Here is a 16,914-nt window from a genome sequence, read left to right on the forward strand (position 1 = left end):
AGCTCTTACACGGACTCCCCAATAAGGTCCCGGCGTGGAAGCGGGACTATTTCGGGGTGCGAAGTGCGATGGGGTGGCCGTTTCAGACCGGCTGGGGGGTGGCCGCTCCTGATTCTGGCATCACACTTGATGAGGAGACGGCGGAGGGCCTTCGGCAATGGGCGCGGCTTGGGCTGGATTGCTAATGGTATCTGACGGAGGCCAAGCTTATTGCTGCGGGCCTGAGTTCGGGTAGGTTCTTTCCCTAGTGATCTTGTCTTGTTCTTTGCTTACGTCTTACTGATGCCGAACTCCTTTTCGCAGGTACAATGGATTCACGAGGGTCACGAGGTGCGCACTTATTCGAGGGGATGAAGAGGAGAAAGCGGGTGGCCAAGCGAGCTCGCGCCGAGCCATCCCGAACTGCGGAGCCCGAGGTGCCAGACTGTCCGGCAGAGGAGCCCGAGATGGTTCCTCCCATGCAGGGGCCGGCGGGGGCTCCTTATGCTGAAACCACACACACAGGGGCTCCCGCTTATTCCGAGTCCGCTCACATGCGAGCTGGGCCGTCGGGCTCGGAGGCCCCGGGGGACTTCAGGAGCGTGCTGTCGCCCGTGCATGCTCTTCAACGGAGTAAGGAGGCGACGTTTCCTGAGGAAGTCGCGGCGTGGACCGAGCTCCCTCTGCACCAAGTGGCCTGCCGTGCCGTTACTCATGCCATGGTGGTAAGTGGCCTGCCTCCGAGTTTAGCTTCTATTTTTTCATTCGTTTCTCTGATCTCCTTTTCCTTTGATAGGTGAACTCCTCCATTCACGCCTTGGCGAACCAGGTGGAGAAATGCTCGCGGCAGGCGCGAGCTGCCGAGGAGGCTGCTCGGGCTGCCGAGGAGAATGCTCGGACTGCCGAGGAGAATACTCGCGCTGTTGGTGCTGCTGCTCGCCGTGCGCGGTCTAGGCAGGCGAGGTCTCAGAGGGATGCCGAGGCCATGGGGGTGGTGGTGCAGCACATGGCGGAAATGAAACTGGACTTGGAGCACCAGGTCGAATATCTTCAGGAGGATATCAGGGAGAGGACTCAGATCTTCTCTCAGGGTATCGAAGACGCGAAGAAGAAGGCTGTCAGCGATTACATTGCTTCGCCGGATTTCGATGACCTGATGGTAGACTCCTACAGGAGGAGTTTCAAGCTAAGTTGGTGGATGATCCGGAATACGTACCCCGACCTCGATACCAGTGCCATATCCACTTCGCGCATCACTCCGGAGATGGCTAATGCTGCAGATGCCGAACCAGACTCCGAGGGGGAGGTAGGTCCTTCGGGCGTTGTCGGAGAGGCTTCTGATAACGATGAAGTAGCTCCGGGCTTGTAAAATGAAATGAAATGTACACATCTGTTTTGAAATGAAACGTCTTTTTGTTCATGTACTGGTGTCTTCGAGCTTATATATTTTCTACCGAACTGACCATTTCGGTCCGTCAGTTTGTTTAATGAAATGACTTCGGCGTACTTGCTTTGGTGGCCTATAGATAGTACCTTCTCAAGTTGACAACGTTCCATGCTCGGGGTACTTGTTTCCCTTCTAGGGTTCCGAGCTCGTACGCTCCCCCACCGAGTGTTTTCGTTACTCTGTAGGGTCCTTCCCAGTTCGGTCCCAGTTTCCCTACGCCGGGTTCGGGCACCATGACCTTACGGAGAACCAGGTCGCCGACGCGGAAGTTCCTCTTTTTTACTCGCGCGTTGTAGTACCGAGCTACCTTTTGTTGGTAAGCCGCAGTTCGGATGTGCGCGAGGTCTCTCACTTCGTCCAGTAGGTCGAGGTTGGTGCGCAACTCGCCCTCGTTTGTCCGTTCGTCGTACGCTTCCAGTCGTAACGTAGGCACTTCGATTTCCGCCGGGATCACTGCTTCGGTGCCATAGGTGAGGTTAAAGGGGGTCTCACCCGTGGCGGTCTTTTCCGTGGTTCGGTGTGCCCATAAAACACTTGGTAGTTCGTCTGCCCATAAACCTTTGGCTCGGTCCAATCGCGTTTTTAGTCCGCGGAGGATGGCTCTGTTCATTACTTCTGTTTGGCCATTTGCCTGCGGGTGTGCGACCGATGTGAAGTTCTGACTAATTCCCATACTTTGGCATCATTCTTGGAACTTGATGTCTTCGAACTGTTTGCCATTGTCGGAGATCAGTACCCGAGGTAGCCTGAAGCGACATACGATGTTCTTCCAAAAGAAGTTTTGTATGTTTCGAGCTGTAGCTATTGCCAGGGGTTCGGCTTCTATCCACTTTGTGAAATAATCTACTGCCACCACTAGGAATTTCCTCCCGCCTGTCGCTGGTGGGAATGGCCCCAGGAGGTCGATGCCCCATTGGGCGAAGGGCCATGGACTGGTGAGGTATTTGAGGTCGGCAACGGGCTGATGGTGGATGCTGGCGTGTTTCTGACACTTGCCGCATTTTCTGACGAGCTCGATTGCCTCTGCCTTCATCGTTGGCCAGTAGTATCCTTGTCGAAGTGCCTTTTGGGCGAGGGCTCTGCCCCCCAGGTGTCCGCCACACAAGCCTTCGTGGATGTCGCGGAGTACCAGCTCGGCTTCGGCTGGGTGCAAGCATCGCAGATAGGGGAGCGTGTAGGATCGTCGGTACAACCGTTCGTCTATCATGACGTATTTGGCTGCCTGGCGCTGCACCCTCTTGGCTGTGTTGCGGTCCGCGGGGAGTGTTCCGTCTAACAGGAAGCTCGCGAGTGGGTCGATCCAGCTCGGCTCTGCTTCGGTGACGGGAGCGACCTCTTCTGCCCCACCGAGAATGCTGGGCCGAGGCAAGTCTTCTATGTACACGGTTCTCCTGGCGTTGTGGCTCGTGCTAGCCAGTCGGGACAGGGCGTCGGCCTCAGCGTTCTCTGACCTCGGGATTTGCTTGATGAAGTGTGATTGGAAGTTTAGCAGAGCTTCCTTTACTTTTGCCAAGTACGCAATCATAGTGAGTTCGCGTGCTTCGTACTCGCCTGTAACTTGGTTGACCACGAGCTGGGAATCACTACAGATAACCACGTGCTTTGCCCCGACCTCGCGCGCTAGGTTTAGCCCGGCTATCAGTGCCTCGTACTCTGCCTCGTTGTTGGATGCCGCGAACTCAAAGCGTAGTGCGTATTCCAGTTTTGTTCCGCCCGGGCCGCGTAGCACTATTCCAGCCTTGCTGCCTTGTTGGTTCGAGGAGCCATCTACGTGAAGGATCCAGGGCTCCTCCTCCCAGTTCGCGCTTGGTCTAACCAGGAGGGATGCCATACTGGCTGCTACTTCGCGGGGTTCGGACTCGTTTGGCTCGGGAGCTCCGAGTTCGTCTGAACTGGGGATCTCGGGCTCTACCGGCTCAGGGGCTTCGAGGCTAAACGTGCATTCTGCGATAAAATCTGCCAAGGCTTGGGCCTTGATGGCAGTTCTTGGCTTGTACTGGAGATCGTACTCGTTGAGCTCGATGGACCACTTCGTCAGCCGGCCGGAAACCTCGGGTTTGAGTAAGACTTGCCTCAGAGGTTTGCTGGTCAGGACGATGACGGTGTGGGCCTGGAAGTACGGGCGGAGTTTCCGTGCTGCTATAACCAGAGCATACGCTAGCTTTTCTATCTGCGGGTACCTTGTCTCTGCTCCCTGCAAGATTTTACTAACATAATATATGGGTCGTTGGACCCGGTTTGCCTCCTTTACTAGTACCGAATTGACCACCTCGTCGCTGGCCGAGAGGTATAGCTCCAAGACTTCGCCTTCCTCAGGCCGAGCTAAGGTTGGTACTTTGGCGAGGTAGCCTTTTAGCTCGTCAAACGCGAGCTGACAGTCTTGGGTCCACTCGAACCCTTGGCCTTTGATCGCTTTGAAGAAGGGTAGGCAGCGGTCTGCCGATTTGGACATGAAGCGGCTCAGGGCGGCTATGCGGCCGTTCAGCCTTTGGACTTCTTTTATTTTCCGGGGTGGTCTCATATCTAGGATGGCTTGTATTTTGTCTGGGTTGGCCTCGATGCCACGTTGATTGACAACGTAGCCCAGGAACTTGCCCGAGGTGACGCCGAAGACGCATTTGTTGGGGTTTAATTTCATGTTATACCGACGCAGGATTTGGAAGACAGAATCTAAGTCTTTTATTAATTCTTGTGAAAACTGTGTTTTGACGACCATATCGTCTACATAGCACTCTATCTTTGTGCCGATCAGGGGCCGAAACAGCTTATTTACAAGTCTTTGGAAGGTCGCCCCGGCGTTTTTTAACCCGAAGGGCATGACCTTGTAACAGTATATACCGAATTCGGTTATGAAGCTGGTTTCTTCCTCGTCGGATTGGTCCATCCGGATTTGGTTGTAGCCTGAGTAGGCATCCAGGAAACTTAGCAATTCGTGTCCCGAGGTCGCGTCCACTAGACGGTCGATCCTAGGAAGGGGGAAGCAGTCTTTCGGGCAAGCTCGGTTCAGGTCGGTGTAGTCGACGCACATGCGCCACTTGCCGTTCGCCTTTTTCACCAGCACAGGGTTGGCCACCCAGCTCGGGTAATGGACTTCCCTTATGAAGTCTGCCGCGAGGAGCTTTTCGACTTCCTCGTCGACCGCTCTCCAGCGCTCCGGGGCTAAGTTCCGTTTCTTCTGTCTAACGGGTCTGACTAAAGGGTCAGTGTTGAGTTTGTGAGTTATAAGACTAGGGTCAATACCGGGCATTTCGGCCGCGGACCACGCAAAAATATCTAAATTTTGGAGTAAAAAACTTACCAGTTCGGCCCGTAGGGGTTCCTTGACAGAAGCACCAATCTGGAGCGCGCGAGATGGGTCCGTAGGTAAGGTCGGGATCGCGACTGTCTCTTCTGTCGGCGAGGCTCGTTCTTCGCCTTGCTCCGTAGGCCGCTCCAGGTCGAGGTCGCCGGCCGGCTTGGACTTGCCCTTTAGGGCGGCGACGTAGCACTTGCGGGACTCGAGCTGGTCGCCCCGCACTACCCCCACACCGAAGTCCGTAGGGAACTTCATTGCCAAATAATAGGTAGAGACCACCGTCCGCAGGATATGCGTGATTGGCCGTCCTATTATGGCGTTGTATGGGGAGGGGGTCGCGACCACCAGAAAATCGTGGCTGAGTCTGACCGCACAAGGCCATGTGCCGACTTCCACGGACACCGTTATCTTCCCAAGGGGCCCGACTTCCTCCCCGCTGAAGCCCACCAGGGGAGTGCTCGCAGGTTTTAGTTCGCTCCTTGGCAGCTGTAGCTGATCAAATGCCGACTTGAATAGGATGTCCGCCGAGCTGCCTGAATCTACGAGTACGCGCCTAACTTCGAAGTCGCTGATCCTGAGTTTAATGACGAGTGCGTCGTCGTGAGGGTAGCGAACTCCCCGCGCGTCGTCTTCTGTGAAAAGGATCGGCTCTTTGGTCTTCGGCCTCTTCGGGGGGTTCCGCTCCTCGAGGACCGCTTCGCGAACTGAGGTCCGAGCTGCCGCTGATGTGCACCCTGCCACCACTGAACCTCCCACAATTACGTGGATGGTTCCCTGCACTGGCCTTTCTGTCGGAGGCTGTCGCTGCATCGGTTCGGCAGGCCTGCTGCTAGTCTCCGGGGCGTCTTTTAAGTGCTCGCCCGGCTGATCCGCTTTATTGCTATTATTGTTGTGCTGTACAAAGTTCCTTAAGTATCCGCGACGGATGAGCCCCTCTATCTCGTCTCGGAGGTTATTGCACTGCTCGGTACTGTGACCGTGGTCCCTATGGAAACTACAATACAAGTTCTTGTTTCTTTCGTTCGGATTTCCCTTTAGGCGAGGTGGCCATTTCACGAAGGGGGCGTCCTTGATCGTCATTAGGATCTCGGTCCGCCTTGTGTTCAGTGGCGGGGGAGCTCGGAACGACTGGTTCGGTTTCGGGTCCCGGGCCGTGTTTTTCCGGTCGGCCGAGCTAGAGGGCTCGCCGTCCCTCTTTCTTTTCTCGTTTCCGCCCTCGGTTCTTTGGTTGATTTCCTCCTCCGTCCTCATGAACTTGTCCGCGAGCTTGAGGAACTCGGCTACGGTCGCGGGCTGGTTAGCTACCATGTGCCACTTGAATTCCTTGTGCGTCACCCCTCTTTTTGCTGCGGCGAGCTGTACCGCGGTGTCTAACCGAGGTATCTGTAAGCATGCCTCGTTGAATCGTTTGATGTAGCCCCGTATGGATTCTCCTTCCCTTTGGACTACTCCGAAGATGCTTTCCTCTGCTCTGGGGCATCGTTTGCTGGTAACAAAGTGTGCAGTGAAGACCTGCACGAACTGAGCCCAACAATTTATTGATCCGGGGGCTAGGTTCCTGTACCAAGTGCGGGCTACCCCCTTGAGGATGGTGGTGAAGGCCACGCACATGCATGATTCACTGGCCCTGGCAAGGTGCATTTGGGACTGGAAAGCGTCCACGTGATCGTTGGGGTCGAAGGATCCGTCGTACTTGTCTAGGGGCGGGAGCTTGAAATCTCTAGGCAAGGGGATTGCCAGGAGTTCTGAGGCGAGGGGGGAAGGAACCGAGAGAATCGGGGCGATTCCTACCTCGTCCGAGCTCGTCTCGCCTTTGCCTCTGAGCTCGGATAGGACGCGGGTGGCGGTTCGTCGACTTCGACGGCGTCTTCGCTGCTGAGTGGGCCTTGTGCTGGCGCTGCTGGCCTCCGTGTTGCCGAGCTCGATGGGCTCGGAATTCTGGTAGTCCGCTGCTGCCAGTGCGCCGAATCGGTTTTCCACCAGTGGGGACTCCGGTTTTGAGACCCGAGGTGCTGACCTCACGGGCGAGATTCCTGATCCGCCTGCGAGCCGCGAGGCGGGGATGACTTTTCTTTCTCTCCGGCCTGGGGACGAGGCCTGGCTGTTTGGGGGATTCTGGGGCCTGGAGGCCTTTCCTTGGTGAAGGCGCCCATCCTGCGGAGAGGCCTTTACTGGCTTCGGGGCAGGGTGGCGAGGTGGAAGCGGTGGTTGGTTTGGTGTCAGTTGGGGAAACTGCTGCTGATAGTGGTATTGGGAGAGGTTGTGCAACACTTGGTGTTGGTGAAGCTGGTGTTGCTGGAACTGCTGCATCTGGGCTTGCATTGCCCGCATGCATTGCATTAAGTCGTCCAACCGATTCTGGCTAGCTGCCAGGGGGACGGCGGTCGGTTCTGTGAAGGTGGTCTCGATGGGAAGAGGGAAGGAGACGTTTGCGGAGGGCAGGCTTACAGGTGCCACTGCTTGTGGCGTAGTCAGATTGGGGATTCCATCCACCGTGAGGGGGATGGTGAACTGCCCTACACACACCACGGGAACTTGGAGCTGTTCCCCGGTGGTGTTTGTCTCTGTGCCGCGTCCGGCGTTGCTGGATGAGGCCATAAGTAATGAGTCTTTCAGGGAAGAAGGAAAGGATATGAAAGTTTGGAGGGAGGCTTTTTGAAGCTTTCCCACAGACGGCGCCAATTGATGATGCACAATCTGGCCGGTCTTAGCTGTTGACGATCTTGCCTCTGGAGTGGGTAACAGGAACCTGAAATGGGAGAAGAGAAGCTCCGGGGAGAACCCGGCGTAAGGGCTCCGAAGCTCAAGTTAGAATCCTTTAGAGGCAAGAATAACCAGATAGCGCGAGAGTTAGCATACCTCGTCCCTGGGGGGGTAGAATCCTTTTATAACCACCTCGCGTACTCACTTCCAGGCCTCCGTCAGGTCGGGCATGATTACTTCTGAACTCCTGCCAGTTCGGGTGTCACTTCCTCTGGTCGGGCAGAACCGCCACTGTTCCTTCTGTCGGAGCCGTCTCTGCGGCTAGTGACGACGGTTGCAGGTGGCGGTGGCAGGAAGCCGTTTGAGATGCGGCTGTCAGGCGTCAGATCCCAAATCAGTCAGGTACGCCGCCCTTGGATGGGGACGTCCTTGGCATCGGGTACGTCTGGCGGGCCTGGTGTTTTGGAAGTGGTGTTGGAGTGGCGAGCGAGGTGTCTTGAGTTCGGTTTGGAATGCTTCGAGCTGCCATGGGTCAGCTCGGGTCAGCTTCGGTGAGGCTTGGGGCCCAGTACAGTTCGCGCTCCTCGCAGGGAGCTTGGGTTCTCAGGAGGGAGCTCGCTCTTATCAGGGAGCTCGGGCTCCTAGTAGGGAGTTTGGACTTGGGAGGCTCAGGTTCTTTAGGGAGTTCGGGTCCTTTAGCTTGGGTTCTTTAGGGAGTTCGGGTCCTTTAGCTCGGGTTTTAGGGAGCTCGGACATTTAACAGGGAGTTCGCTTTTAACAAGGGGCTCGGACTAAACACAGCGATCTGGAGTTGGGGTTCGGTAGTGAGTTTTGACTTGCTTCCGATGTTCGCTTTGGGTGCTCTATTGTCCCGAGCTGCTTGCCTTTGCCACGCGTCGGGCGAACGCGAGGTCGGGCCAAATTTCCCTTCATCACTTACCATCCTCCCTTGAGCAACAAACCCTGGCGGCTGCTCCATATACACTTCCTCAATGAGATCACCATGTAGGAAAGCATTTTTGATGTCAAGTTGCACAAGAGGCCAATCATACATAGCAGCTAATGAAATCAACACCCGAACTGAACCAATTTTAGCCACAGGAGAAAATGTCTCCATATAGTCCACACCATACAGCTGAGAATAGCCCTTGGCCACTAACCTGGCTTTCAATCGCTCCACACTGCCATCTGGAAGATACTTCACTGTGTAGACCCACTTACACCCAACAACATGCTTACCAGGAGGAAGAGTAGTGAGTTCCCACGTGTGATTATGTTGTAGAGTAGAGATTTCCTCTTCCATGGCTTGCTGCCCCACCTTGGGGAGGTAAGGGCTTCCTGGACAGTCTTGGGAATGGAAATAGATGATAGCAATGATATAAAGTTGCGATGAGAAACAGAAAGGTGAGCAGCTGAAACATAGTGTGAAATAGGATGAGAAGTACAAGTGCGTTTACCTTTCCGCAGGGCTATAGGAAGATCAAGGTCGAAGGGAGAAGAAGCAATGACAAGATCTGTCGAGGAGGGCTGAATTGGAGGAGGGGTCGGTGCTCTTCTGTGACTATACACTTGTTTGATTGGTAGCCTCTCAGTAGTAATTGGCACGGGATGTGAATCCGCAACTGGAATGGGAACCACGAGAAGGGGATCCGCAACAAGGACGGGAAGAGGAACTACGGGGGAAGGAGAAGAAACCACAGTATCCGAGAAAAAATGAACCAATTCAAAGAAGGTGACATCGGAGCACACAAATGACTTATGGAAGTTAGGGTTATAACACTTGTACCCTTTTTGAGTCCTTGAGTAGCCAAGGAAGATACACTTAGTAGGTCGTGCATCTAACTTGTCTAAACCAGGCCCCAAGTTTTGAACAAAACAAACACATCCGAAGACTCTTGGGGTGAGAGGAAACGGAGACAAGGTGGGAAACAACATCGAGAAGGGGGATTGACTTCCAAGGATGGACATGGGCATCCGATTGATGAGAAAACAGGATGTGAGGACAACATCACTCCAAAAATGCTTTGGGACATTCATATTAAGCATCAAAGACCGAGCAGTTTCAAGGAGATGTCGATTTTTCCGTTCATCTACACCGTTCTGTTGTGGGGTGTAGGCACAAGAAGTTTGATGAATTATCCTATGGTGCTTTAAGTATTGCTGAAATGGTATTGAGGTGTACTCTTTGGAATTATCGGAGCGAAGAATTTTAACATGAACACTAAATTGGGTACGTATTTCAGCATAAAATTTTTGAAAAATAGAAAACAATTCACTGCGATCTTTCATAAGATAAATCCATGTCATCCTTGAAAAATCATCAACAAAAATTACAAAATACTTATAGCCATTGTATGACATCACTTTGATCGGACCCCAAACATCAGAATGAACTAAAGAAAAATGACTCAAGACACGACTATCAACTCTTGGACTAAAAGAGACTCTATGATGTTTGCCAAGCTGACATGACTCACAATCCAAAGATGAAAGATGACTCAAGGAAGGAACCAACAACTTTAGAGCCTTGAGAAAAGGATGACCAAGTCTTCAGTGCCATTTAAGAGGAGTAAGAGACGACTGAAAAGCTACTGGAGGGCCACCACGATCAAGGTAATACAATCCACCTGCCTCATGCCCTCCACCAATCTTCATCCCCGTCTTGAGATCCTAAAACACACAAAAAGAGGGATAAAAGGTTATGGAACAATTAAGTGACTTGGTTAATCTACTAACAGACATAAGGTTAAACGGGAACTTGGGGACATATAAAACAGATTGTAAAGACAAGGAGAGATCAACATCACCAACACCACAGATGGGAGATGTAGAACCATTAGCAAGAGTAACTGTTTGGGATGTGGAGGACCAAGAAAGAGAAGAAAATACATTAGGAGTCCCAGACATATGGTCCGAGGCTCCGGAGTCAATGATCCAATGTGAAGGCTTGGAAGCCAAGCAAGCCATACCTGAATGGGCAAGGGTAGCTGTGTTCTGCTGAGAAGATGTCTGAAGGAACTGCTCATATACTGCACGGGGTACACTTACCATCTCCTTCCCAGAAACACCAGTAGATGTGGAGGGGATCGGGTTAGTTTGCTGACTTTCAGTAGCTGTACCACTACCCTTAGTCACAGCATGGTTAGCCCAAGTGTTGGGTGGACCATGTAAATCATAGCAGAAATTAACTGTGTGCCCCTCTAATCCACAGTATGTACACTTCCTAGGGGCATTACTCTTCCTTTATCACGACCTCCGCCTGAGTCCCGACCTCCACTCCGGCCATCAGCACAGTTAAACATGGGACCACCACGGTTACCTGGAAGTCCACGACCACCACCACCACCTCTATTTCCACGGCCTCCCCCTCTAGTCACCACAAAATCAGATCTGTCTGAGAGAGAAGAATGCTCTATAGACTCAATAAATGTCCTTCTAAGATGGGCAAAAACTTCTTCAAGTGAGGTGAGGGAAGAGCAGACCCCCCCAATATTTGTGCTCGGACAGGCTCATATTCAGCCTTCAAACCCACCAGAAACCTTGTCACATCAAGTTGCTCACGCTGTTGTTGCTGAATCTGAACATCCTGTGTCAGAGGATGATACACATTGAGCTCATTTCGGATATTCCTCAGACTTGCATAGTATTCCTCCAAGCTTTGGCTGCCTTGTTTCAGATTAAAGTACTCTTGGTACAACTGATACACCCTAGTTCTATTGTTTTGCCCGGAATACAGTTTCTTAGCATGATCCCAGATTTCTTTAGATGTATCTAGGAACATAAAGTTCACGCTAATTTTTGGTTCCATGCTATTCCACAACCATGTCATTATTTGTGCATCTTCCTGTTCCCAGTCACTAAACCCTAGAGATTTAGAGGAGGGTTTCTCCTCTCTCACATGTTTTACTTTTTTCTTGGTTTTTAAAAATACCTCCACGGATTTTGTCCACGGCACATAATTCTCACCATTCAACTTAATAGATGTCATTTGAACATTTAGGTAATATGTAGAAATCATAACGCCTGTTTTATTGTCATTCCCATCTCCAATTGATGCCATCTTAACTAATTCACCTTACCTCACAAAGAAATTACTGCTATATGTAGAGTATTCACCTTCAAATATTCAGCACAACCTCACGCACTTCCACAAAACTTATCTCACTTTCAGCACCACCAACTTCTTCAAATACATATTACACATCAAACACCTGTACTGCACACTGCAGAACTACTCACACACCAAATACAAGAGCTAAAATCACTCAGTCATTAAACCAAACACCTATATTGCACACTGCAGAACCATTCACACACCAAATACAAGGGCTGAAATCACTCAACCATTAAACCAAACACTTACACTGCACTTTGCAGAACCAACTTGTACTCAGCTGAAAATTGTTCACCTGAACCTGCTCTCTTCATACCATCGAATAGAGAGCTTCCTACCAATCACCACAAACAGCCACTACACCACAAACCGGAGGCATGAAGGCCTCCTACAGAGAAAAACGACCACTCCTTTTCAACCTTTCCCTTAATCTCCCAGTGGTTCTTGAGAAATCTGCAAAACCCTAGAGAGGAGGGCGATAAAAAAACTGGGTAAACCAGAATAAAAGAGCAAGACGAGCAGATATGAACTTGTTACATGCGCTCTGATACCATGTGAAAACCTTATTTTGTCCTAGGTTACAGTAGAGAAGAAGGAGAAGAAGAAGAAGGGTTCGACCTGTAGAGAAAAACCAGTCCTCTCTAGTCGACCCACTTGTATTTATCTCCAATAACATAGTTACAAGAAATACCATATTGTCCCTCATAAGTGATGGGACACATAACTTAAATAAAACAGACCTTTCACTCTCAAATAGATAAACCCAAATGACCAAAATACCCCTGTTTTGTGTATTCTAACATACTTGATTGGGAAAATACAAGAGATAAGGAGAGGCATGATAAAAAAATTGAAGAAGACAGAGCTTTTAAGTTCTTGGTTGGCCTAGATCCGATGTATGGGAGCATAAGATCCCAAATTTTGGGAAGGGATGAACTTCTAGATTTACATCATGTTTACTATCTTGTAAGGAATGAAGAGGTTAGAAGGAAAGATGTGCAAGTTGACATCCAAGTACTGCTTGTTGAGCATTCAGCCTTGATTTCTTCAACCCAAAAGGGGGGCAAGCATTCAGACAAGAGGCATCTCAAGTGCTCTCATTGTGGAGATGACAGACATTTGTGCTAGATTCTTTATCCTCACCTGAAACCAGCTGCACTAAGGAAAGACAAGAAGCCTAAGAAGGGTAAAAAAACAAGTGGAAATGTTGTCATAAGTAACAATGGTGAAAGCCTAAAGAACACACCTATAGTTGCACCTCCTCTAATGGGACAAACCACTAATTCCTGCACATCAGGGTCCTTTGATTTCACTATTGATGAGGTAGAAATCCTTAGCCGAGCCATGGCTCATCTAAGAAACAATTCCCTTGCTTCCACCTCTCTTGCCAAATCAGGTATTGTCTCTGCTCACAGTGTGACTAGTCCTATAGTGTCTAATTCTTGGATTATTGATTTCGGTGCTACTGACCATATGACACACGCCTTCTTTATTTTCCTCTTACCATTTGATGTTTGGCCAAGATAAGATGATAGTTGCTGATGGTTCCCTCTCCACCATCTCTAGGAAAGGGGAGGTTAACTCATGCAAGGATCTCTCTCTTAAATCAGTTTTACATGTTCCCAATGTTGCTCCCAACCTCTTATCTATTTCTAAGCTTACCAAAAATTTAAATTGTCGCATAACATTCTTTTTTTTTTTATGCTGTAACTTAAGTAGGGGCATAAGGGTCCTTTTCCTTCTAATTATGGTCGCCCTATATATATTAATATAAACTGGTGCCGCCAGTACTGATGTTGACTCCAAATCTCTCTCTTCTCTTCTCTCTTCTCTTCTCTCTTCTCTCCTCTCTTCTCTCCTCTCTTCCTCTTCTCTTCTCCTTCCTCTCTTCTCCTCTGTTCGGATGTTAATAACAGCTATATCATCAACATAGACAATAAGATATACTGCCAAAGAGTCTCTCCTCTTCACAAAGAGGGTATGACTAGATTGAGTCTGTATATAGCCAAAGTTAACAAGGGCAGCCCTAAACCTTTCAAACCATGCCCTAGGTGACTGTTTAAGTCCATAAAGAGATTTCTTCAACTTTCATACTTTTCCCTCCATATATGTGTCATACATCCCTAGAGGAGGAAACATATAGACCTCCTCATGAAACTCTCCATTCAGGAATGCATTTTTCACATCCAACTAGTAAAGTGGCCAATCTGAATGTGCAGCTAGAGATGGCAGAACCCTCACAGAAGTCATCTTTGCAACAGGAGCAAAGGTCTCCAAATAGTCAATCCCATATGTCTATGTATAACCTTTTGCAACCAGCCTAGCTTTGTACCTTTCAATGGTGCCATTAAAAAGATATTTGATGGTGAAAACCCACTTACAATCCACTGGTTCCTTCCCTTCAGCCAAATCAACCACTTCCCAAGTGTCATTTTTATGCAAAGCATCAATTTCTGTTCTCATAGCATCCCTCCATTCTGGAATAGTAAGAGCTTCTAACACTGACATGGGTATTGGGTTAGAAGCAACAGAAGAAAGATAGCCAAAATATGAAGGGGAGAGCAAACTATAAGAAAGCTGTTTGGAAATGCAATGTGCAGTACACTTCCTTTTACCTTTCTTGATAGCAATAGGGACATCAAGGTCTGGGAAGGATAGCTCTAAAGGGACTGTATCAGTACCTGTTGTCTCTTCTATGACTGGAAATGTAGGAGGCTCATGTGGTGTAGAGGAAACAATCTGCCCACTTCTAGTTCTCTGCCGTTGGTACAACCTGGGATAAAAGAGAGGATGAGGAGGTAACGGAGGAGGAATAGGAATATTGGAATGAGAATGAGATGACTATTCCTCCATTGACTCATTTGAAGTAGAAGGAGGCTCAAAAGAAGACTCAACTGGGATAGGAAGGGGGAGAGCAAACAACTGTGACAAATTCTCCCCCTTTGGACAATGCCTCTCCTGGGAAGGACATCCATTGAGACATACTGAGTTCCAAACTTTGGATTAAAGCAACAATTACCCTTTTGTCTGGAGGCATAACCAAGGAAAATGCACTTGTGGGCCTTTGGCTTAAATTTATGTCATTAGGTACTTGGGATGTGTACATAACAAGTGCAGCCAAAGACATGGAGTGGAATAGGAAAAAGGTCCTTGCCCGAATGAAGAAGACTGAAAGGGGACTTAAAACCCAACACTCTGGATGGCATACGGTTGATTAGGTAGGTTGCAGTGAGGATAGCATCCCCCCAAAATCTTGTAGGGACATGTGAGGCAAATAGGATACTTCTTGCATCTTCAACAATATGCCGGTTTTTTCTTTCAGCAACTCCATTCTATTCTGGAGTCCTAACACAGGAACTTTGGTGAATAACCCCCAAATCAGTGAGATAACAGGTTTGGTTTTTCTCAAAATATTCTTTTGCATTGTTGGATCTGAAAATTTTGATTCTAGTATCAAACTGAGTTAGGAAATTCATGGAACTGCCTCACAAGTCTGGGAACTTCATTATGGGACTTCATAAAAAATATCCAAGTATATCGTGAAAAATCATCAATGAACAGAATAAAATATTTGTAGCCACTATAGAGGGTAAGTGGTCTGAGGTGTCATTTTTGCTTGCTGAAAAGTTTTCTACAAGTAGGACTAAAGGAGTTATGCTAATGGAGGGGGAGAGGGGATTCAGAACCGTAGGAAGATGGAGGTCTGAGGTGTTGATCGAAGCTAAGACCTTCAAGTTTGAGGAGGATCGGATCATAGGTAAGGAAGCACTGAAAATTAGAGAAAACAACAGGGCAACAATATTGGTACCAGAGGTCATTGTTTGGATGAAAGGTTTTATAGATGGGGCTATCAACTCCGGCAAGGTGAATGGATGGAAGAACACAATATCAGTTTCAGGTAAGAAATACGCAATTGAACTAAAAAGAAATTGGAAGGGGTGGTTCATCACGGTGGAGGAGTTCTTTGGAAGAGCTGGAAAACAAATGCTCTGTGTGCCGGAAGGGAGAATGCAGAAAGGGTGGAGGTCTGTTGTGAAGGTGTTGCAGCCCTTCCTCGTAGCATTGGAAAGAAGGAAGAAAGAAGGAGTGGAGGAAACTGGTCAAAATTCCAAGGACCAGGGTAGGAAGGATCAGGAGGAGTCAGTTTCGATTAGAACTACCGGGAGTGCAGAAGCTCAAAACACCTTGAATGATGGGGTGGTGGTGGTTTGCTCTTCTGTGCATTGAAGAATCCTGGTGGGAGCAGGGACGGATGTATGGAGGAGAAGAATGGTTCTAAAGGCCGATAGAGAAGTGACAGATTGGAAGAAAGTGTTGAATGCAGTAGCCAGAGAGATTGGAATTGGAAACGAAGCTCTTCTGGTTCCATTTATAGACTCGAAAGCCATTCTGGATGTTGGCAACCAGGAACTAAGCTTCAAAGCTGTAGAGGTGGATGGAGGCCTGATACAGGTCCAAAATTGGAGTCCTAGCTGTAATGAAGTTGCCGTTCAAGATGGTTGCGTGCGACTGAAGTTTGTAGGTCTCCCCTTCCACCTTTGGCGTAACTCTGTTCTTGAACATATAGTAAAGCTTAGGAGGAGTCTTGGTGGAAGCTGATAAACGTAGCTTGGTCGTCGTCGAGGTTCAGGCGGCTGGTATTAAACACGAAGACATGCCTAGGTGCTTTGAGATTTGCTCGGATGAAGTCTGGTATAAGGTATGGGTAGCTTCAGAAGTCGAACAGGCATGGTGGGGAAGAGGCTCCAAGGTTGAAGACGATGAGCTGGGAGGATGGTGGACACGTGGAGGGAAGAGAGAGGGCGGTAAAAAAGGGGCGCAGGTGGAATTTAAGGAAAGGTTTAATGGGACGGCTGGGGTAACTCAAACGACAAGTCAGCCAATTAAAGAAATTAATTCAAATTTTTTTGAAAGGTTTAAAGCTAAGGCGGGTTCTTTATCCTTCGCTGACGTGGCGAAGAAAGGGAGTGGCTCAGGGTGTAGTTTAGCTCGGTCCGAGCCGGTCGAGTTGATAGGGGGTCGGGTGAACCACACAACAAACCAAAGTCGTTTTTAAGTGACCCACGTGACAACTTAAATGGTTACGTGGGTCGGGCTAATGAGAAGAGCTTTGGACAGATGATAGACAGGAGCTTGGGTCTATCATCGTCCCAAATGGTGAGGGATGCTGAGAATAGCCTACAACAGCGGCAAATGCACACGCAAAGGAACCTCCAGTGGGTCTCGCATCGCACCAGTGAGGAATGGAGCCCAGGGTGACGCTTCTCAGAGAAGCCAAACCCAAGGTACGCAAAGGGAGAGAACCGAAGAGAAGGAGGAGGTGGACGAAGGTTGGGTAATGTGTAGTGTAGATGAAGAAGAAGAATCAGATGACGG

General features: G+C 49.5%; 2 protein-coding genes across 8 annotated transcripts in view; both read left to right on the forward strand.

The window, feature by feature from the left end:
• The window catches only part of LOC104587071 (phosphatidylinositol 4-phosphate 5-kinase 7), a 132,989-nt gene that overhangs the window by 18,060 nt on the left and 98,015 nt on the right, over positions 1-16,914 (forward strand). The gene's annotated exons all lie outside the window — the stretch shown is intronic.
• On the forward strand, positions 309-9,828 carry LOC148791490 (uncharacterized). The gene is made up of 2 exons (XM_088888014.1): positions 309-704; positions 776-9,828. Exons 1-2 carry the CDS (start codon positions 309-311, stop codon positions 1,346-1,348), a joined length of 969 nt encoding a protein of 322 aa, XP_088744140.1. The 3' UTR covers positions 1,349-9,828.

The sequence above is a fragment of the Nelumbo nucifera genome, chromosome 5 (assembly GCF_055504915.1).
Source record: "Nelumbo nucifera cultivar China Antique chromosome 5, China Antique-T2T, whole genome shotgun sequence".
In the NCBI taxonomy this organism is placed as follows: Eukaryota; Viridiplantae; Streptophyta; class Magnoliopsida; order Proteales; family Nelumbonaceae; genus Nelumbo; species Nelumbo nucifera.